Raw genomic sequence first — 23858 nt, forward strand, 5'->3', positions numbered from 1 at the left:
GGAAGAAAAGCCCCCCTCGCGGCCATCTGCCCCAAAAACAAAGGAGGGAAAGGGAGCGGTAACCCAAGCCCACCAACACGGCCTTATTTACCCGCAGCGCCTGCACAAACACGCAGACGGCCACAGTGATGGATTAGGCCCAGGTTATCCCAGTCAGGCAGCACCGCGATAATAGAGTGAGTGCTTCTGGATCGGGGCGACATGGGCGCTGAAGTGATGAAAGTGACGCCCAAGAAGGGAGATTTCTGCCCAACATGCCACAGAGGATTAGGGATCTGGTTTCTCTTCTCGGTTTTAATCTGGACCAGAGGGGATGATTGTCACTCTGCCGAACAACACATATTGATAGTGTCCACATCACCTCCAAAGCCAGGTTAAGACCCGGGATTAAACGCAGGCACTTAGGGTAGGAGGGTTCGGATTAGGGGTGTCTGTGGAAATTCCTTTGTAAGTGTTTTCAAGGAATAATTTCAACATGATAATTTAAGAGGGAAATCATCACCGAGGGCCTGACGGACCTGTGGGTGGTCAGCGTTCGTCCGCAGGTGTGACAGAAAACCCGGAGCTGTGATGGAGCAGGTGCTGAGTTGGGCAGAATGGAGCGTTCCGTGAGATGGTTCAGTTAGTTCCAATCACAGGTGTGGAGAGCGGAAGAGGACGAAGGTGACAGAGACTGATGGCCGGGACAATTTAGCCTAACCCACAAAAAAACGATGTCATCGCCAAGCCGTCGCGATGTTTACAGACGCTGCGGCGACTCACGTTACCCGTCCATGTTAAACCGTCCAGTCGCCTTCCAGAAGCAGCAGGACTCAAAAGCACCGTATTATCAGGCAGCTAATAAAGCTGGTTCGCAAATATTTACTAGCACAGATAGAACTTGCTGCCTGGTTGACTGGTGATGTATCAGGAAACACTGGGGTCACTTCTGTAGAGGGATGGCTGGATCATGTAGGGAGAGGACACACACAGGACCCGACAACATCCAACACACAAATGCCAGCACACGTTTCAGTGCAATGATGACGGTCTTTTATTGCAATTAAAGGAACAAAATACAATCAATCGCACTTACATCTCTGATTCTGGTGAGACGTCAATCACCCAAAGACATAAAAAAATACCAGATAACAGGTTCGGAAACGCTCCGTAACAAATATAAAATGCAGCGAAAACAGCAAGAGATCCTCGAAACACTCCAGGAATTAAACTAAATACTCTGAAAATGACGAACATCATACATAAAAAAAACAAAAACAAACAGCAATAAACATAATCAAAATAAGAGCCAGCATATTTACAGGACCATAATATTTTCTTTGAATCTGGCTTTCCTAAATTCCCAGTGAAAATTACAGTTTTCTAAGTAACCAACTTGTTACACGTGTCTTTTCCAAAGAGTATAAGGCGCGCCGGTCAAACCTTTTGTCTTCTCTGAACTTGTGACGACAGCGAATCTTAAATATCAACAAGACAACGATAGACCGCTCGGTCCTCCTCCCCGTCATCCTTTATATTAACGCTTTCAATAATTGTCATTTTTCTGTGCATTGTCCAGCCCATAAGGCACCAACTGTTCAGCAGGTGAGTCGGAGAAGAAGAAAAAAAAAAACTGTACATGAACAGACAGATCAAACAGCTAATCCTTAACCGGAGGCATTATGTACATATAAACAACAACAATGAGAAATAATAAACCTAATCTCATGCGGTTGATCGAAGTGGCAACATTCATTTCATCAACAGTCTATGCAGGAAAGAAATGTACACATAATATTTGGAGACGCTGTTGTCATGGAAGGATTTTCAAATAAAGAAGAGGACAGCAAAAAAAAGGATGTGTGTGTGTGTGTGTGTGTGTGTTATACAAATGTGCTATCAATCGCCTTTGGCCAGTTTGTTCGCAGAGTGCAAGGAGAAAGAAAACCCATTGTTTTAATTGAAAAGCTCACAGAAGTGTGGCAGCCCAGTTCATGCATCACTTATTCCCAGACTTCCTCTAACCAGAGTCTTGGAACAGGAAAGTAAAGCCAAAAAAAAAAAAGCCCTATAAGAAAGAAACAGGCCTTGGAATAAGACCAACCCTCGTCTGACTCTAGTATGTATATCAAACACCCTGACTGAGAAAACAGGAATTTTTCCAAAAAAAGTATATTTTCCTTTCCCGGGAGGCTCTTGAGGGGCGGCTTTGATTCGTGCATCATTCCTGAGGAAACGAGGAAAAGGAGCACTAAGTGAGGAGGGGAAAGGTCGACCCAAAGAGTGAGAGAGATGAGATCACTGATGATGTCGTTCTTTTGTCTCCAACTTGATGTAGCGGGGGTTTTTTTGGTCGGGAGGAAAAATATACATCCCGCGGGGAGCCGTTACACGCTCTGGATGGGTTTTGAATCAACGTCTTCTCTTTTTTCCCTGTTCGTGGATTGGATTTCTATTTCCCAGAGTTGCTGTGTACCATCAGAGGAGGAGCCGAGGAGCTGAGACGTTAGTAGTGATGTCAGCAAGTCCTCTGAGCTGTTGGCCCCCCTCATAGTTCACACGCACCCATTAAAAGTGAAGGATTGCTTTATTAGTGCCCCGTTTTCTAAACCACATGATCTCTTCATCAACAAGTATTCTGTGTATTTACGGTCTTAAATCCAGGGAGTGGAGTCGAGCAGGGAAACGGAGCGGCTTAATGTCGGAGGGTGACAGCTGCGATTGTCACATCTGGTATTTATAACGCCCAATCTCTTTGATCCCCTGTTTAAAATAAAAACTATAATAACTGATCGGTGTTTGCCGTGCAGACAGAAATCAGAGAAGGGAAAAAAAAAAAAAGAGGCAGCGATGCAGCCTGTTATCATGGCAGACTGACGCAGGCCGAGGCTTCGCCCTGCTTTGATGTGCGCTAATAACAGAGCGGCGCGCTCCCGCCATAGGAAAGTGACTACATTAACACATTTCAGCTGCAGCAACGGCACATTTGGCTGCAGTTTGAACCGTAAAGTTTTAAATCAAAACGGTGTCTGCGGTTAGAACTTGTTTCTCTTGGTAGCCGCAGAGCTTGTCAGTCCTCAACCTGCCACACAGACTGGTGAGTGTGCTGGATGCAGCCAATCAAAAATGCCCCAAAAAGGACCAGGACTACAACCCTGGGGGTAGATAGGAAATAGATGGCGTAACCTAAAAGTTAAAGTAGAATAATGTAATGTACTGCCCATCCTTTAATTTATTTCGGAAAAGGTGAGAGAAATACTTTAAAGTCTGAAGAGCTCTGGGTTTCATCGTTGTTTCTTGTCCCTCTGAATGATTCTCCCTTTTCAGAGTATGACTGAAAACTTTCCCTTTAAGACGATGAGACGTTTTTCCTTGAAAAGACATGCAGTATAATTTGCTTTAAATACTGATTACAGCCATTAATATCTTTACAGGTGTTTGTAAACATTGAGCAATCATTAGACCGTTTCTTTTAAAAATGCCACCGAAAGGGTGAGGTTGAACAGGAACAGCTCAGTCAGGGGTATAAATACTTAAAGGGTCTGAACACCGGATATGTGTTCCATGAATGTAGTTTAATAGGAGCCCTGATAAGCGTCCCAGCTTATTTGTAGCTCCTCGAAACACTGCGATTAAAATCCAGGTCCTTAAGGTTGAGAGGTTGCAATCAAGGCAGAGCAGAAATGTTCAACAATGCGCACCGTCCTTCATCAGAATGGAGGTGACCTTTACCGTTTCACCGTTCACTTTATTATTTGCCGCGTGTCCGTTTTGTTTTTCTTTTTCTCGTCGCTCCTTTCCTCAAACATACCACTCTCTGCGTGAGATCACGGACCCATCCATGTGGGACACGTAGTCGCTGTCTGTACCATTGTCGTAGCAGTCCTCCGGCAGATAGGGGGAGCCGTTGCTGGGGCTGTGCACAGGGGGCCCGCAGGGGTGCATGTTTTGGGCGTGGTAGTGATCTGGGTAGTAGTTTCCCTCTTTGAGGCCTATATGTGTGTCCCCCCTGTCGGCCCAGTCATCTCTGACCTTGCGTTCAGGTGTGTAGTCGGGGTAAATGATGTCTCCCCCTAGTTTTGGTTTCAGGTCCTGGCTGCCCTTGCTCGTCTTGTCTCCGTAGACCTCCTGCAGCTCGTGCGGCTGCAGCACGTCTATCTGAGACTCCTTCTGCATGTCTGAGGGTCCCAGGTACTGTTTGGTGTAGTAGTCGCCTCTGAAGGTCCGACGCTGCCGCATGTAACACACCCCGCCGAGGATCAGCAGGAGGATGAGGAATAAAAGGCCGCCTACAGCCCCCCCAATAATAGTACCCAGGCTGCCGTCGGACAGGGAGGCCAGCGTCGGGGAGGTGAACAGAGCGCGATGCTGGTTCGCATCGGTGACGATTCCAGGGAGATGAGATCTGGTGGTGCTGGGGGCCGGTGTGGTTGGGGGGGGATCTGCAGACAGAACATGTGATAAAAAGATTAAACACACAGGAAGCGGACATTCGCAGCGTAATTAGATTCATTTGGAACAGTGAACCGCGGTGGAACGTTCCTCTGTCAACACACCGTCTCAAATAACAAAAGGGATTATGAAGAAGAGGGGCAGGAAGAGGTTACGCTTTTCATGTTGTTTTGTGTTTGCGTGGCATTAAAGGGAGCGATCCGCAGCGTCCGACTGAGCGTGATTGGTACTCCCCCGTTCTTCCTAAACCCTGCTGTGGGGAAGTCATGTGACAAGATCAAACAGCGGGTGATGGATGTGAAGTTCTTGCTTCGGCCGGCAGCCAGAAAACATCTGCGTCAAGCTCGCACGCTGGACAAGTGTCGCAATCTTGACCGCTGGGGGCTCTGGGATTAATGGTGGTAGCCAGTTGCCCTGCGTCTCCAGGTTTTTGAGATGAATCGGATGAACATTAGACCGGAATCACCTGCGATTATAAACCACAGAGCCGAAGAGGGTACTGGCAACAGATCAAACTCAGCCGACTGGCAACTGCAATGGTCTCTTTTGTCAGTCACCTATTCCTCCCCGCGAGCATCTGCATCCACGTATCCGATCATCTGAGTGATGAGCAGCCAAAGAAAACACAAGGCTTCACAGAGCAGCGAGACAGCTCCGCCAAGCAGCCACAGAGAGGGAGGAGCGCGTCTGAGCTCGAGCCGAGCGCCTCCGCAGACGAGGGAAGTGAGAGCCTGCGTGGCCGAGTCTTAACATTTGACAAGAGGAACAAGATAATTGCTAAGTGCAAGTGGACAAGATGTCAGCTGTGCTCTGGAGCCGGACACCCACACCAGGACCCAACACAAATGGAGCCTGACATCATTTTGTTTGGGGCGCCTCCAGTGCTTTCCTCACAATAGTGTGAACTAAGAAAAGGAGAATGCCTGTTATTGCACTGCATGCCCAAAAGCAGCAATTGCTTTGTCTGGACAGAGATTAAAAGGAATCATCAAACTAATAAAAAAAATGCTACGTTCTCAGGATCCACACCCCGACTGTACAATGCTCGAATTAAACAGAAGAATACAGATGAAACCCCAGCAGAGTTCCTTCGTATCCCACGACTTCAATTCGGTCAATCAACAGAGCCAAATACTGGAAACCCCTTTAAATAATCCAAAGAAAGCCCCTTTTAGCTTATTAGCTTTAATGTTGAGTGTTGAGTTAGGCTAAATAACTTGATCGCAATTAAATCAGAGTAGCTTAAACAAGACAATACAGGAGAGAGTACACATGTACACACACACACACACACACACACACACACACACACACCACACACACACGCGCGCGCGCGTGCGTGCATGCATGCATGCTGTAAATCTGTGAACACAGCTCCTGATATCCTGCTGTGAAATCTGATCATAAAGAAAACAAAGCAAAGGGTTACATGGGAGCAAACTTTGCCGAACCAACACCCACTTCCGTATCTGTGAAATCTAATGTTTCCGAAACCCCGACCAAACCCCGTTTGGTAGCGATACTCTTAATCTGGACTTTGTGCTACTCTGTGGTGAGGAATGTGTGTAGTGGATCCGAGGAAGATTAGTGCCGCTGGAAATGAGATCTGGCCGTGTTGAGAGGTTAACCAAAGCTTCAGTTTAAACATAATCTCAGATCAGTTAAGGATCCGGGTGAAAGAGTAGGAGCGTACCTTGAACCCAGAGGGTTACATCTAGACTGCGGAGGCCGAGGTCGTTCAACACCTCACAGCGGTATACACCTGAGTCGTTGCGATCCAGCGGGCGCGCGAAGGCGAAGCTGTAGTTGGAAATCTCAACACCCTCTGGCATCACTCCATCCAGCCTGTGCAATAATTACAAACATTTGCGTGAACACATCAGCGAAAAAGGATAATTGTGAGTCTCTCCCGATGTTACTGTCAGCTCAAGCAGGAAACGACGTCTTTCCAAAGCGAGACAAAGTTGCCAATAGGCTGATATTTTTTTGATGGATGAACCAGTCGGAATCTTTTATTTATAGCGATGAATCCCGATGGGTGAAACGAGCCGTTTGACAGCTCCAGTGTCTCAGCTCAAATGTTACTCCAGAGGTAATTTCAGCGCTGACACTTTGCTTTTGCTGAATCCTCATGCTTGAGAGCTATCGGACCGATCCATCACATCCACGTGGAGATTTTGACCCTTGTCGCAGACAAAAGAGCACTAGGTGGTTATTTATAAGAAATGTTTATGATGCTGCGCGCTAAAGTGTGACCGAGCGGCAACAAACCCCCTCATCGACGACAAATGTTTCATTTCAAACCGCTCTAAATCCCCAAATCCCTCTAGAAACGTGGGTCCTTCAGACTCTCTATCCTATCTGTGAGTGCTGCTTTGGGCTGGTTTGGGGACACTGACCTGATCCACGTGAAGAGGCGAGCCGGTGGATTGGATCTGGCGCTGCAGATGAACTTCACATTCTTCTGACCCACATGCCAGCTTTTGTCGATTCCCTGTATCGACACCACTGGTGCGACTGCAACGCATAATGTATTAACAACAAAAATACACTTTTGATTATTTATTTTCACCGTGACAAAATGTTTTTTCTTTTCATTTCGGCTCGGTACTGAATCACGATCCCAACAGCTTGATGATGAACGAGGGAACAAAGTGTGCACTATGAGCACGGCGGCCAACGATGACAACAACAAAAACATGTGCGGGAGCATCTGCTCCAACCAGACCAGACAACAAACAAATGACGGCGTGTAAGAAGGGAAAAAACGCGCTCAGACGGAAGATGCAGCGCAGCTAATAACCTCCGCTATCTGTCTCACGATGACAAATGAAAAAAGAAAGCAAGAGGATGCTGATATGTAGCCCGGCACATGTGAATGCAATAAAACATGACAAACACAGACTTAGATATCCAATTTCTCATTTTGATTTCTCTGGAGGACAAATGAGGAACTCATTACAGCACACGTGAAACCTACTGAGCTTTTTTCCAGCAGCGCAATGACAGAATTGTGCGTCTTATGCACTTAAAATCCCCCCACTTCCACATTTGACATGATTTATTGAACACGAAAGCCTCCCTTCTTCCTCGTATTAACCTTGATTCTTCTGCATCTCCGGCCAATGCCCCCAGCAGCCTCCCGCTACTTGTGTTGTTAAAGGCCTGATCAATATTTCATAAGATACCTTCATTAGCCTCTGCCCACGCACACATCAAGTACTGCTCTGTCAGGAAGTACGCATCAATGAAATTAACATTAAGATGACAAAAAAAAGAAAAATCAATAGACCTTTTACATTTACGCAATATAATTTGACGGTCTTGCGTTTAGCTGTGAGTGGCGGCTTCTGACCGCGAGTGTGTTTGAAAGACTGAAAAACAGATGTCTCCTGACCACCAGGTTTTGACTGAAGGGAGCAGATGTACAGACTGATTGCTACATGGACAATTAGGTTGTTACTCACACTGGACATTCAGTATATAAGGAATGCGGAACTCCGTTGGCAGGGCCGGGTGACGCACCACACAGGTCAACGTCTTCCCCTGTGCGGAACTCTGCGGCCGCCACATATAGCGCACGTGTGTGGTGCTGGTGCCGTTGGGCTCGTCCTGGGTTTGTGAATCGCTCCTCCCGTGCAGCTCCGTCTCCCAGAAGACCTCGGCGGCAGGACGACCTCGCTCCGCTATGCACGCGGCCACCAGCGTCTCGTCCCCGCCGTCCAGGAGGGCCGTGGGGCCCGCGGACACGTAGACTTTTGGCTCCTCTGTGTCAAACACATCCCAAAAATGAGAAGGGAGGGGGGAGGAGGGGTAATGACAACATGGAAAAAAGATTAGAATATGAATATTGATCTCTTGCGCGTGCATATGAATAAATAATGCTCATCAACTGCACGGACTACAGGAAGTAGCCTTGGCAGAGAGCGCAGATTGACTTCTTCCGTTCCACCTGTATCTGCATTAAAAATTAATAAACCGCACTGTTAAGTTGCGATATTACAGTTGGAATGCAGCTGTTATGTGTCAAACATATGGGTTTTTTGGCTCCGAGAATTGGGATTTGGCCACATCCATGCGGTATGCTGAGCGTTTCAGGGAAAACTGCTTACTGCTTTAGATTCGGAGATTACTGACAGCTATTTCTCACCAGGCGTGGGTGTAAATCCACAAGCAGCTAAATCTAAGAATTGCACCATGTCAGAATAAGTGGTGCGGGCAGTCAAAATATCAAAACTCTAAAGAGCGTGGCCAGAAAATTTCTTTTATTGCTTTTCTTGTCTGTCCTTATCCAGTAAAGGACCAACTCCCGAGACAACGCCAGCAGCTGTTCCACTTACCAACACGGTGACAGTTTTAAGGGCAGCACGTGGGGGCAGACGTCATACTAATCCAGAAGACAAGGCCATCACCTTTAAGACATATGCCACCCACTGCTCCCCACAAGAGCAAGAGGTCTGCTACAAATCCACATAACTCCCGGCACCCCTCCTCTATCTAAAAATAAAAGCAAGCCTCTCCTGTACCCGGCACACCTCCCGTTTATCACTCTTTTCTTTATGTTCTCTAAAGAGAAAAGATCCTCTGTGTCGGGAGCGGAGCTGGCCGAAGCCTCGGAATAACTAAATCAGAGAGACATGTTAATTTCGAGCCTGGAAGGGAGGGGAAGGATTTAGAGGAGTGGAAACGTTTTAGCGGAAAGACTAATGATTTACCTTCAGCATAGAAGAAGCCAGATCGACCCCTTTTCCCACTGAGATGCACACTAAAACACATATGCTCACCTAACGTGGACAGACGCTGGTTTCATTCATACCAGAGCTGAAACATCAATTGTTTTACGTAATATTAGATAAAAACAGAGATTTAAATGCTGGTAAACGGATCTTGGCCCCATTATCAAACAGTAAAAGAAGAGAATTTCAGTAGGCTATAGCTATGGGAATTTACATGCAGAACAGATTTATGTCAAAGACAATTCTTTAAAAATCTTGTCTAATCTAAAGGGACTGGAGGAAGCGCCGCAGAAAATCAGATTTTTGACTTAAATGAATCAGCGCTGGCTGCAGTACTAGTGACACGCCTGAACAAATCCAAATAATCTTATTAGAGTCCAGTTTGTGGCTGTGGGATCAAACTCATGAAGAATTATCTGCAGCAGCGCCGCAATCTATGTTTTGTCGTTTTAAAAGCTCCAAATTCCATCCATTAATTTTTTTTCTATTCACTTGTCAGCACTTAAAACAAAGGGTGCTTTTGGTTCCACCTCTGTTCTTTCCTGTTGCTCACTGCAGAGGTCTGGTTGGACATTTCCTTTCTTGACCCTTTTTCTGAGAAGCTGCAGAAAAAAGAAAGTGCTGGTGCAAAACAAATATTGCATGTCGACTGTCTGAGGATAAGTATAGAACGGTGAGTAGCAAACACGAGACAACGGCAGCAGAAAGAGCTGAACTTTTAAACTTTTAAACAGAGCCACCATCTACAACACCTCTTTTACAAACCTCTTCGTCACATTTCATCAAATAGGAGCTGAATTTGTCGCAGGCGTCCGTTTAATTCAACGGAAGCGGGAAACTAAAGACTATAGTGCAATCTCTGACCCTCAGCTACTCTCAGCGTGCAATCCAACCACTTATTTAGAACTCTGAAACACAAGCTGACCACAGAGGGGAGGGAAGGGAAGGGGGAATGTGTGTCCATACGGTCAAGAATATGTATATAAACCCCGTGTATAATGCAAGCACGCCACAGCTGAAGAACACGACTCCTGATTTAATGCTGCCATGTACACACAGCGAGTGAATGAAGGAGTCACAATCAAATACCCCGAAACACATGATCTTTAAGAAAGAGGGATTGCTGAGCTGCTTTATGAGGTCCTGACGATTATACCAAGATCAGGGGTGTCTTCAATACATATTTTCATGCAGCGTGCCTAAATGTGACTAAGTAGGCACGAGAGTCTCTGTGTCACACCCAGCAATTAACTTGCTGGGTCAATTTTTGGTGCGTGTTTTTCTGCCCTCTGCATTTCGAGAGTGTCTGCAACTCCTGTAACCACCGTTGACAGATGTCTGGACTCTATTAATTTAAATTTGATGTCGCAGTTTTCCACATGTCACGTGAGATGAGTGGAACCAAAACCACTGTAGCTTCTTTACAGCTGCAGGCGGCTACTGGGATTAGCCCCTCTCCACACAATAATAATGCTATGTACCTTCTGGGAGTTCACTGCTCCAAGTAAAATGCTCAGCAGTCATGTCTGCTTCATTTACAGACAAGCAGCGATGTCGTGTCTCTGGAATGTGGCAGGTTGGAGAAGCACCCGGCAGATTGAGAAAGTATCATCGCTCTGCTTTACCTAGCACGTCAACGAAGGTCGTTGCTTGGGTGTTTCCCAGTGGAAATGTTGTAACTTTGCAGATGTAGGATCCGATATCCGCGAAGCTGGCTCCAGAAATAGTAATGGTGGCATCTCGCACGGAGGGGGACATGAACGACACGCGCCTCTTGTACTCCGGAGAGATGGAGGTCCCGAACTCGGGATTGAAAACGGCCAAGGTGATGGTGCCGGAGGGAAGACGCCGCTCCCAGGAGGTCTGGGTCAGGCTGAGGTTGGAGCCCACTTCTATGATGCAGCTCAGAGTGATGTTCTTCCCCAGTACCGCGTTGACTCTGTCCTGAACGGTCACCTGGTTGCAGCGCACAACTGCGGAGAGGACATGAGAGAAACAGGTTTTAGAGAAACATCAGCCTGACTAGCTTTTTAATAACTGCAGTTAACTGAATCTCGCGTTTATGCGCCTCACTCATCAACATTACTGGTCTCATTACCACCAGTGAGTTTTTCCTGAGGTTGCCTCTTTAATCAGCACCACACTTTCACCACAGGACACTCCAGTCTGCTCTCACTAATCATCAGCACCTTTTAACAGAGAAACATTGTCTGGAAAAAGATGAAACATAAGGTGATGGTTTTACGGCCACTTTTTATGAAGCTCTTAATTTGCCTTAAAGGCCACCCCTTTCTTTTCTTCCTGTTTTTTTTTTTCCATTCCGGACTCATGTGTGTGTAGTTAAAGTTACAGTTGCGAGCCCTTTAGCCAAATACGATTACAGTATTTTCTGTTTTACAATTCCTGGCATATCAACGTGCGTCCCAGCAAGCGTCCGCCATCGTGGGTCAATCTGGACCGCTGCTGTATTTTTAGAATGTCAGACGTAACACAAGGAGGAAGCGCGAGTTACTCCAGGTTTCATTTCTTTCATCGCGTTCCCAGGGCGTCACCATCGGCTTATTACTGCTGAGCATTTTGGGGGGAAAAGATCCTCACGCTCCCACGCTTGCCATCCCATACTTCACAACTGGGATGGTGTTTCTTATCTGGCAAACTCCTCACCTTTCCAATTTTTGTTGCAATCAAAATCAAGGTCGTTGCGCGAGAAAGTGATTTTTTTTGTGTCCCTGCAGCGCACGACTGCAAACTACAATTTATTTAGACGGTAGTGGAGCAGCTGCAGAGTGGCTTCTGAAGTTATGGCTATAAAAGATTTGTTTCTTCTGTGGATTTTCATCTTTATTAGGCTCCATCGTTTGGCACCAAGGTCCATTTAATCAGCCATCTTCCCTTAAGACCAGCTTGTGGCGGGATGGTTGTGTAATGTTTTGAATTTTATGCCTTTGGATGACTAAAGAAATGCTAAAAATGGTTCTAAAATGTTTTTCTGAAGTCTTCTTTACACATTTCCGACAGGCCAACTAGCCTTAGCGTTAGCGTGCAACTATCTCATTGTGTGTCTGCAAACAATTCTTGTGAAAATGGGATCTGCAAAAAACACATCGCTGTTGTGTGATAGTAAAACATGTTGACAATTTAAACACAATAACAGATGGAAGAACAACACTGAAAAGAGTGGGATCTTTTTTTTTGTCTCTGATGAGCAACATGCAAGGATAATAACGTGCGTGTCACCAGTGATAGATGTGCTACTGGGTTGGGGAAAGAGAATATTTGGTGGGAATGAAAGCAATATCTTGGAACGCTGGACGTAAATAAATCCCAAAATTACAGGTTATAACCTTGAATGGGAAAACAACATCCGAGTTCCAGTTTTGTGAGTATACGGAAATTAATCATAGGTAAAAGTCAGAAGAATATTCTCAAAAAAAAAAGAGAAGTCTGCTGGCTTCCTAACTGTGAAGCAAAAAGGTGATTTCATTCAGAAATCTCAGTTTACTGTGATCGCAGTTGGAGTATGCTAAATTTGGGGGTCATAAATTTCCACTTAGTCTCGGACGTGGATGGAGCAGAGCTTGTAAAAATGATCCACTCGCTGGTATTTTCAGTGTTTGGCACGAATGTCGGTGGTAACCCACAGCAATGCTATCTTGGTTTGTGAAGAAAAAAAACCCCGAGGAGACTGAGGCTCCCTGTGCTCCATTATGCTCCCTGTAATTTTAGTGATTACATACAGAAAGAGAGAGAGCGAGTGAAAGAAAGAGAGAGAGAGAAAGAGGGAAAGAGAGAGATTCCCTAATCTAAAATAAGAAATACTAGTGTGACCATGTGTGTAAAACTTGACCATTTTGCTTGAATGGCTGCTGTATCCTCAACGTGCTGCGTTGTGCTGTACTACAACAACCGGGTGCTCCTCCTCCTGTTTTTCCCTTGTTTCTGGACAAGAGTTTTCTGCTTAACTGTGTAAATAAATATCACACAAGTTCAGCATTTTAAATTAGACCTGCTAATCTGGCAACCTGAAGTGTTTCACTAGGCCTGGATTATTTGCGCAAACTCGTGTTTGTTTTGACGTCTCTTCGTATTTCGACCTTTAAATCACAACCTGAAGGGTCAGAAGGTCAGACCCGTGCAGCTTCGGAGTCCTTACTGGTCATCTGAGCTGCCCTGACAGCTGTTTGTTTCCATTTTATGACTCAGTAAGACAAACCATAGCAGCGCTACACTGCCACAACAGAAGCCAAAAGCTCTGCGATGAGTAAAAAACATTAGCGGAACAGTTGCAGGAACACGCGCAGCAGGCTGGTAAAAAGCCTCCTGCAGCTCTGGTTGTAGCGAGCCAACATGCTTGACATTTGTGACATCGTACCGATGCAGGCAGACACGTGTCTCCGACCAGGCTTCAGCCCAGCATGCTGCGCATACTGCAGCTACCTGACACGACGCCCCCACTGCTACCTACCGCAATATGTCTATCCGGGCGCATCAGCTTCCACGCCAGTCAAAGAATTCGGAGACATTTGACTCCATCTCTGTTGTGTAGTTTGTTTTACTGAAACGAAGAAGGGTGGGGGGGGGTGCTAAAAGGCGACTCCACCCTTATGAGAGGACAGACAGATGGCCTCTGCATGGGATACCTTCAGCCAGGAGGAGACTGAGGAAACCTGGCAGTGGTAGCGGAGGTACGCAGCCAGGGCTCAAGGGCTAAAGCGCCACTAAATGCTATCAAAATCAAATGTAAGCAGCGTCTTAGGGAAGGGTTTTGTTGCTGATGCACACAGGAAAGCTGTCGTTATTACGCTGTGTGATGCACGCAATGCACTTTATCAATTCATCATCGAAGAGTAAGAAGCCTGGCCTGCACGCCTAATCCGGCCAAGAGCGGAGAAACTGACTTTTTGTTCTCCTTTTCCCCGAGAGACCTGAGGAAAGAATGAACTCATTGGAAGGATATGTTTGTCCTTTGATGAAATGCTTCATATTTGTTTCTCTTCCTCCTGACATTCCTAATTGCGACAAGCTGCTCGGGAGACGCCAACAGCAAATCAAAACCTTCCTCTTTGCTTGGTAACCGGGTTCAAACATTCCAAACAAGCCACTCGAGGAGCCAAAATCTCCACCTACTCAGATCTAGCGTTGCCTCAGCTCCGACCTACAGAAAAGAGGCTGCATCCTGGAGAAAAATCCTAAAGTTTGCGGTGTGCGTGGTGCCTATGAGCCGAGGGGGACTGATAGCCAGCAACTTTTACAGGCAGCAACATAATATACAATATGCAATTTCACGTAGACAAACTCCATGCGTAGATCATCATGTCAAACAACACTCAAGAGGGGCTGATCTAAAGACCTCACACGGGAAGAATGCAGACATTAGATCTGTGCTGGAGGGAGTGTGGTTAAGGACTAAGGCAAGAGGAAACTCTGAGTCCTCCGTTCTCAAATAAAAAAAATACAGTGAAGTTAGGATGAACAAGCAAGAAAAATGAGCAAAGGCTGAAACTATAATGTGAACAGTGAGAGAACAGAGTGAGTGGCATAAGATCACTCGTATAGAGCAATGATTTGTATTCCGAGCATGATGTAGGAGTGGAACAATCCATCAATGTATACTTCCCAGTCTGCAGGATTCTGGGTATCCGCATTTTCCTGGGAAACACGTACATGATGAAAAGCCAAAAAAATAATACATTTTAAACTCTCTCCATGGAGACATTTGTCTTGACTTAAGCAGTCTTCAATAATTCAGCTCTTAAAGATGCGATGCTAAGCTAGCCCCTTTGACACTGCAGTTGTGGTAGCATGTGACAACGAAGCGTCATCATTTAGTTTTATTGATGCGTAATAAGACCAAAGTATCTGGATTCCACCACATTTCGTGATTCCAGCTTGCATGTTGGTGTTTAACAAGAAACAGCTCCACAGACTGTATTGACATGTTACACGTACCACAAGCTTTGTACACAACAGATTATCTCGGCCTTTACTGTCTCGGCAACGAGGACGGTGACCTCATCCGCCGCTTGCGACCTCGAGGGATTCCCAAAACACATGTTGTCTCTACGGTTTGTAAATATTTCCAGTTGCTGTTGTTCTTTGACTTAACTGCTAACTGCAGCTTGCTGCTTTAATCAGTTGTGGGTCACATTTACAAACGCTACAGCCTCGTCACATCACTTCCTTCCACAGCGCCAGTTTACCCATCCAACACCGTGGATTCTGCGCCGTTTCGGCCCAGATGACGACCGAAAAGTGCGACGGCTTGAAGCCTCCCCAGTGAGCAGTGTGAAAGGAGCAGCTGAGAGCCACATTCTTCCCACAGCAGTAACCGTGACACCCAGAAAAAGACCCTTCTTCATATATAGCAGTGCAACATCTGTATTTCCATTAAGGTGCTAGCAGAAATTAGCTTCAAAATCTGACTCCCTTAGAAGAAATCCCATCCAAAAATGAACGCTGTAAGATAATTAAAGAATAAAGCTGCCCTAATATATCTGCCGTAAAAGTCCTCTGCCTCTTCTATCCTTTAGAAATGTTCAAGTGCGGACGGGGGGGGGGGGGAGCGAGGGTTGAAGGGCAGTGTTTCATAGTTGCTTAATGAAAGCAGTAATTCATCCTCCTGCCAAACAATTCAGTCCTACAGAAATACAGGCCAACAGTGAGACGGCGACTGAGAGACAAAGAAGTCAATGAGCAGAGTGGAGCCATTTGTTTGGTGCCGTTATTGTTGGTGACCAGACAATGCCCCGGTTGCCCCCACATCGCTCCCTGGGCCGTTATTTATTTTAGTGGGGCCTATAACTCAGTCTCAATCAGCTACAGACGTGCTGAATTGCCCGTTTGCCGGCGTGTCTTTATCGTAAGAAATACATGTGCAGTGTGAAGGAATCATTAGCCGCCACACCAGTGCCCTGCTACCCCTTCCTTCCTTGTATTGTACCCTGTGAGGGCGTGAGGCTTTTTCAGCAGGCTAATTCATGTTGAAGATAAACACGGGCTGACATGGCTTTAAAAAGAGGGCAAGCCGGCCTCTTTCTCATGTCACTGTCCTCTTCAAAACCTATCCCTCATTCTCTCACGGGATGCGTGTCCTTCTCGTCCAGGACGAGCTAGATTACAGATCCGTCCTTAAATTAAGCAACATCAATAGCTGACGCGCTGGAATAGGTCGCAGCCTTTCACGCAAGTCAACTCCAGTGAAGGACAATGTCGGCCAATGTGTAACAAAGCAGCACAAACACTCCTACAGCATCCTGCCTTCTGTGGGATTTGTTATTTGAGGTGGGGGTTCGAGGTATTTCGGCATGTGTATACAGCCAGAGGAGCGCCGCTCTGTAGTTTTCCTATTCATCCGGAAAATGAATAACAAAAAAGCACAACTTGTAAACACAGAGGGAACGGCAGAAGTCACACACAGCCATACGTCTGTCCCTATTTAATTACTGATGAAATCTCCGCCTAATAAAAAATAATTCCACACCAGCAACGGGGATACAAATAGACTAATTGCAGGTTGGAATCATTTATTCTATATATAGTCATTCCTGCCATATAATCAACTTTGACTCGCTCCAGATGAATCTTTGATGTCGCACCCTGAAATATAAAGACCGTATCGACACGTGCCGCACAACCGGGCCCCCGTTAATGGGAGGGGGAACAATGCTAGCGTGTAAATCCAGTGACGACCAAAGTTCAAATTAAGTTATACAATGTTTCCAGAGCCGTCGGAGCTTCACAGTAAAGAGTCAAAGGGCTCCGTGCTAATGACAGACTGTACTGACCTTGACTGGGCTGTGGTACTTTTATTAGTTCAATATAGCATAATGGAAACATAGTTTCCCCACATGGCACATAGATCCTAAAGGGAATTGAGCTCTGATGTGATTCACACAGCTGACAACTAGTTTTAGATTTAAATTGTAAAAAATGTTTGGTATAAACGCAACTAAATAGGCATAAGAAAGGCTATTGCTCCTTTTTTTTTAAAATTGAAATAGGACAAATGTATTGTGATACAACAACAGGGTTTGTAAACACGCCGACATTAGAGGAAAACCTCAATGCAGGACGCTGTTTTGAACATTCCTGAGTCATCAGCATCACTGCACACGTCAGTAATCACCACTTCACAACAAGGGAGGAGGTGAAGCCGTCCCACCAAGAGGCCTGTCTGCGCTGTGGTCAATGAAAACGGCAAGTTTCTCGGTCAGTGTGGCATTTCGGCCTTTTCCCGGCACACAACAGCGACCGGCTTCCGCAACAGATATGATTAAACTTGCCACCCACTTAGATGAGTAGGAACTTGGGAGATTTTCATGCTTAAACATATTAATTAGGCTCAAAAAGGTGACTTTTGACAAACCTCAGGACGGAACGTGACAGGATATTGGAAGGAAAACACCAGCAAGGGTCTTAATGAAATGTGTATGATCAGAAAAGTGTGTGTCTATGACATCATGGCGAACAACTTTGAAACAATGCAGACTTCAACCAAAAGGGAATTTAGACAAAACCCCCTTTTGCGAGACGCTCCCTTCCTACAGCTGCATCTTCAACATTCAATTCCCCAAATGGCTTCTTTCACTTGTTCTTAGGTTGTATTTTAATATCAATCTCACTTGACTATAGAAAACCAACCTGCTCTGCTCTGTGTTGGCGAGGAAGAAATCCATTTCACTGTTATCTTCTTACAGAGCTGTAATGGAAAACAGGCCACACGTAATCGGCCAAAATACTTTTTAATCTTCAAATAGAATTGGACTGATCGTTTTAAAAATTATGATCCTTTTGAAACGCAAGCTGGAGGGAAACTAAATAGCTATCACGCTGCGCTATCCTGTGTCAGCAGTGAGCGGTAATTAATGACGGAAAGAGGCTTTCCCCCCCCCAAAAAATTGTCAACATTCCTGCATTCACTTGCTTAAAAATCGGGCCGCGGGCCCATGCATCAGCAGCAACGCTTGCACAACACCCCCCAACCTAAACTGCAGGATAAGCAACGTCAGTTTATCAAACAGCTGTTGGGCGGGTAAAAAAAGACACGGCTCACTAATAACTACATGAAATCGTAAAAAAAATAACGGTTGCAGCACAGCGTGAAGAGGTGGCTGGAGAGGATTTCAGCAGATGTGGAGTAAACACCGCGTCCAGAACTTTATTTGCTGTTCCCTAACAGAATGTCACCCGTCCACGTGAAGGTAAATAGGACAAATCAATGGGTAACTCGGTTGCTGGAATGACCAGTTCCCTGTGTTTGGCTGCTGGGTGTTAATAATCTCCCACCTGGGTGGTAAGGGGTGTGTCTCACATACAAACACTGCGTCTACCTGACAGCTGAGAGAGTGAAACAAATAAGATGGAGATGTGAAAAGCAGCCACACCTGTTTCCCATAACCCCGATGTTCCTCTCCTGGGGAAACCAAGTGCCGACTGTGCACATTCTGCATCCCTTCCTCTTGAATAGGGGTTGTGAAACCGCAGCGTATTCAGGTGAGCCCAGCCACAGACAGATACTGGGACGGATATTTTGGGGAAAACCTTGACTTTCTGGGCAAGGAATGGTTTCAGAGGGTTTTCTCTGTTTTTACACAGGAGGAAATGGAGCATGGAAATACCTGGAAAAGTCTGTTTCCTCTGACGCGGTGATTTAAGCGGTCGATTCCTGTCTGACCAGCTTACTCACCAGCTTCAGCGGGCAAGTGCTGGTTGAACAAACAGCATCTCGGACACGAGATATTTCTATGTATGTTAATCAATGCCCCCTTTTCTTTCCCATGTGAAAGGTTCATTTATCCGTGCACTGTGGTCTAAATTGCTCCCAGTGTCCCACTGCCTGGGAAGAAGTGGACACAGAACGTTCTTATCATAAAAATCACTAGGAAAACTTGTTTTAATGAGCCCTGCGATGTTTTCCAAATAGTATATCCTTTTTTTTTGCCCAGTATTAACAAAGGAGGGAGTAGGGCGTATTGCTGATATTGGTCGCATTCGTTCATACACGTATGATTGTGGGAAGGAGCTCATGTGGACGTTAATGACATTTCTGACAACAATTAACGGCTAAATTATACCAGTTTGTGCCAACACAAGCAAAACTTAGCCGATCTGAGGCTGAGAAATATTCAAGCTGTAGTTTATGACCGTTAATCAAACGTGAGTAAGTAAAATATACATTTTAGAGAGCTTTAAAACCAGGAAAAGGACTCAAAAACCTAAGGAAAACTAGAACTACCGAGAGTTTCCTCATGTCAGCCATTAATTCGTTTTCTCTCATCACCACATTCAACTAACGACTAGAATACTGTCATTAGTGATGTCATGGCACCCCGACTGGTAAATATTTCTCATCCCACTCTTGCCTGAATGACGTTTTGTTCCAAACGTTTGGGGGGAAAAATTCCCAGGTCCGACCATGACAGATAAATGGCCGAGCGATGGTTAGCTGTTCAGATGGTTAGCTGATAGAAATGACAGACGTGCACTTTATCTTATAATAAGAAGGTTGCGACCGTATCGCGGCGGTCGCGATTAAAGTGACAGCTGAAGAAGGAAAACTTCAGCGCTCACATCTGTGGGTCAGCCGTGCACGTCATCGGGCTGAGACTGTCAGGGAACGCTGACAAACCATAGTCTGGCATAGATCTAATACTTTGGGGATTTTATCCAGACATAAATTGGTTGCACTTGCAGCTTTGCATATATAATTTAACCTCATACAGCTAGCTTGTGTGGTCCAACGTAAACACTTATCAGCGTTACGCCATGGCATCGTGGCGGCCTCAGAAGTGGCGCGGCTCCGACTGGCTTACAACACTTCATAGCTCACCATAGTGATGATTAGAATCTTTTTAGCTGTTAGCCGCTCATGTTTAGGCATAAAACTTACTGTGCAAGAAAATATCAGTTGGACAATTATCATGAGCTAAAGAAAGATGAAGCGTTTTCCTGAAAATCCTCCGGTAGTTTATGCTGAAGCCTCTGTTATTAAGTGGAATACACAGTATATTTGGTGAGTATAATTGAAACGTGAACAGGTTAGAGCAGGCAGTAGCCAGCACCGTGAGCTGAGAGTAATTAAGTTGGGGGATAAGCTAAAACAGGGGGGATAAGCTAAAACAGGGGGGTTAGGGCGCTGAATTTACTAATGGAACACCAGGGAGTGCACACAAAGCCTCTGACAGTCACATCTGCTGGGGAAGAGGAAGCAATGGGTGGAGTCAACAGAAGCTGGTGACCACAGCTGACTCCCCACACCCCACGCACCCCACAATAAAGCGGCCGGTGCATCTGTTCCTCTTAAGAAAACACTGCACTTATTTAAGCTGATTCGTTTTTAAGTCCTGGAAAGATCCTGGTCCTGCAAGATCAGATGGGGAGGATCATAGGAGACGCTGTGGACGACGGGAGAGAAAAGTCCTTAGTCCAACTCTCGATCAGGAAAAAAGGATGGACAAAAATTAAAATATCACCTTCCACAAACAGAAGGTGCTTAAAAAGTTGACCCTGCCGACACGTGTTTCCAGACCAGCATCTGTTTTGCCAACAGTCCTGTTCTGGGCTCTATCTTTCCATCGGTTAATGACCGGCGGAGCACGTCGGCCCCTGCGATGATCAAATCCGAACCAATTTCTGCTTTAACTCTGTAATTTCGTTGGCTTATTACAACACTATTTATTTATATTATGAATCATGCGGCCCCGAGTCCAGAAACCTCAAAACTCGGTCTACAGTTACGGGCCATGTGGCGTGGAACCACGCCTTCCATGAATCCCCAACTTCCAAGCCCGGCTACACTGCAGGGAATCTGAAAATGATACACTGGGGTGAAATCGCACCAACACACTTGCGCTCTAAAATCACAACAGTTGGTCTGGACCACATGGTCTCCAACCATATGTTTTAAGGCTTAAACCCCTGCACATACTTCTCTTTAAAGTTTGATATCAATGCCGAGCCTTTGTTTGCCCTGTGCCGGCTGACTTATCGGCCGAGGTTACTGTTGAGACGGTGAACCTGCACACGCCACAAAAAAAGTAGCACTTGGGAAGTTTGATCAGCCTAATTAAGGCATTCTTTTGTTTTAAAAAAGGGTGATTTGGGGTGATTAAAGAAGCAGTTTTGGTTTACTGATATAAAAACAGGATTACAGGATGTGCGTGATTCAAATAACAGGTACCAATGGAGAAGTTGCACAAGGAAGCAACCATCAGCGAGTAGCAACTACGGAACCCGGGAGATTTGCCAGACATTCTTCATTGGGATGGATGTGCAGATAGACAAGTAAAAAAAAAAAAGTGACTCGATAAAAAGTGCACGCCAAAGGTCTTGGTCGAATTCAGAAGAAAACAGATACGCAGGGGGATTATTTACGGGCCTTTTCAAGCATTTCGCCTGAGGTGAGAAAGCAATTTATCCCCATGCAGCATTTGTTGAGTATCTGCTGTAGTTTGTCTCTGCATGCGTTGAGATCATGGCTCTGGAATGGGACACAGCAAAGATTTTCTCTCCAGCTGCACCGCCGTGGACGGGAGAGGAACCCGAGTTTGCTCTGGTTGGCACGCAGCCCAAATGCAGGTCAATACTTCCAGAGACTCGGTGACTGCAGCAGTGCCTCCCTTCAAAAATGTCTCCGTTTCCCCTCCACCTCCCTCGACTCACTCCCTTTTCCGTACCCTTGCATCACGATCGCACACCCCCACGTTTCAATCCAAGCCTTTTCCCCATGCCGAGTTGCCCTTTCTTCACCTTAAGTGACACTCGTTGCTTTCTATTTTTGCACATCACAAATCCCTGCACCACTTCGATGGTCCGTGTCATCCGAGCAGGAGAGGGAGGGAGGGAGAGATCAGCCGCTGGTTCCGAGGGGAACGTTCAGCCAAGTTGGGCTGTGACACAGCTCGCAAAATGTGCGCGTAAAAGACTTTTATTGTCATGACGCCCGAAAGAGTGCAAAGGTTGCCTATTCCGACCTCGTTCGGCAACTTAGCGTGAAAATCCTACGGCGTTACCCCCGCGTGTAATAAGCAGTTTGCTTATGAGGTTAAAAACTTATCAAATTACAGCTATTAACGCCAACAAAAGTAAGCTGGAGGTCTCCGGTCAGGCGCCTGTCATGAACGCGGCGGCCGATTTTCTGCCGGAGCAGTTTAAAGTTCACGGTCCAAAATTGCCGTTAGCTTTGTTTAAGCTAGCTGGCACTGAACGGAACACGGCCCGATTCAGCACAACTAGCCCGGCGTGCTGCTCGGTGTCGGGGGGAGAGAGGGAGACACCGAGCGGCTCCGCTACAACTTCCTCCGGGAGCCTAAAATCAAAAACGGGGGGAAAGTACACAAGTAGAACAACACAAACAACCGGATACACTCACGGCTGAGTCCGTGTAGGATGAGGAGCGAAGTAAACACTCGCGTCCCGTTAGATGGAAAAATCCTCCCGAGCGGTGTTCTCTTTTCCATGGTTCCCGTACGTGTGCGTGTGCGTGCGTGCGTGTGCGCCTGAGCGCTCCGTCCTCCTCGCTCCTCTCTGCTCCGTCTGCCTCGCGCTCCTGGGGTGCTCCTCACCATAGCGACCGAGCCGCGTGGGCTGTACCACTCGCGCAGGACAACAGAAACTAACGTGGCCTTCACGCACGCGCCCTGGGCCGCGCGCACACATGGTCCTAATAACGTCAGCTTGATGCGTGTCACACACGCAACAGCCTTCCGATAAGACGTAATGCTAAGTCTAGTTTGGAAAATATATACATTTATGAAGAATATCAGAATCTTTGTAGTAGGCTAGTGGCTCCAACCTGGTTTAATGCTGCAATAGCAGCAACAGAAATAACAAATAGCTTTAGTTACATCAGTTTTCGGGGTGGGGTTAGGAGTTTTCCTTTGCCAGCCTCATCTCCTTGGGCAGGTCGTTCCAATGTCGAGGGGGCCCCGACCACAAAACCCAGTCTCCTTTAGGCTTCAACCCCAACTTTGGAACAACTAGAAGGGCCCAACCCAAGGATCTGAAGCGATGGGTTGGCTCAGAGCAATCAACAGCTAAATAACCAAGGTGCGGACATGTAGATACGTCAGACGCGGTCAGTAACATTTTAGAATCACTGCTGGTCAGGCAGACAGCGGAAGAGGGCTGTTGATTTGATTTGCTGTGGCAGCAGCAGCACTGTGAGTCATAAAACATGACCATCCCACTCTAAATGCCTAATTTGTCACAAAGAGTATTTGCTGAACAAACAAGAAATACTTGATCATATTGTCCGTTTTGTGTTTCAGTAGGCATCGAATGATGGGAAAAAAATCATCATAAAACTGTGTGTGTGTGTGTGTGTGGGGGGGGGGGGAGCAGGAAATGAATGTTAAAGTTAATATAAAACCCAGATGAGCTTCTGAAGGACGAACTGGTCACACGTGACTGAATGGCTTCACTTCTGATTGTGAAACGTGTAAATCTGCCTGCTCCACGCTGCCATGAGATAAAGTGGTAATGAGACACTCTGTTGCATTGTTCTCTTCTCTCTGATAATTACAGCTTTTCCTCTCTCAGGAATCCAGCACTCTGTGCAGTACAGTGTCATTATCATGCTCCAAACATGCCGCCTCAGCATATTTGTTCTCTGGAGATAAGCAAAAACGGTGATTCCCTCTCGCTGGACCACCCGTTCGGCTCTGCAGTGACGTCTTCGAGCATAACCGATAA

The 23858-nt window shown here is 46.1% G+C and overlaps 1 protein-coding gene across 1 annotated transcript; it reads right to left on the reverse strand.

Annotated features, from left to right (window-relative positions):
* Positions 1 to 1015: 1015 nt before the first annotated feature.
* nectin3a (nectin cell adhesion molecule 3a) lies at positions 1016 to 22769 on the reverse strand. The gene is made up of 6 exons (XM_057049827.1): positions 22537 to 22769; positions 10793 to 11140; positions 7899 to 8198; positions 6831 to 6948; positions 6125 to 6276; positions 1016 to 4421 (listed from the first exon to the last, which is right to left on the reverse strand). Exons 1-6 carry the CDS (start codon positions 22730 to 22732, stop codon positions 3781 to 3783), a joined length of 1755 nt encoding a protein of 584 aa, XP_056905807.1. The 5' UTR covers positions 22733 to 22769; the 3' UTR covers positions 1016 to 3780.
* Between the last annotated feature and the right edge of the window lie 1089 nt (positions 22770 to 23858).

Source organism: Takifugu flavidus, chromosome 12, assembly GCF_003711565.1.
Source record: "Takifugu flavidus isolate HTHZ2018 chromosome 12, ASM371156v2, whole genome shotgun sequence".
NCBI classification, from domain to species: domain Eukaryota; kingdom Metazoa; phylum Chordata; class Actinopteri; order Tetraodontiformes; family Tetraodontidae; genus Takifugu; species Takifugu flavidus.

Bases quoted from the DNA above. Each gene is read 5' to 3' on its own strand.
- nectin3a (XM_057049827.1), bottom strand. From the start codon at position 22,732: ATGGTGAGGAGCACCCCAGGAGCGCGAGGCAGACGGAGCAGAGAGGAG. The intron at 8,199-10,792 runs GTAAAGCAGAGC...TGTTTGACACAG, and splicing joins GACCTTCGTTGACGTGCTAG to AGGAGCCAAAAGTCTACGTG. The intron at 6,949-7,898 runs GTGAGTAACAAC...TATGCGTTGCAG, and splicing joins TTATATACTGAATGTCCAGT to TCGCACCAGTGGTGTCGATA.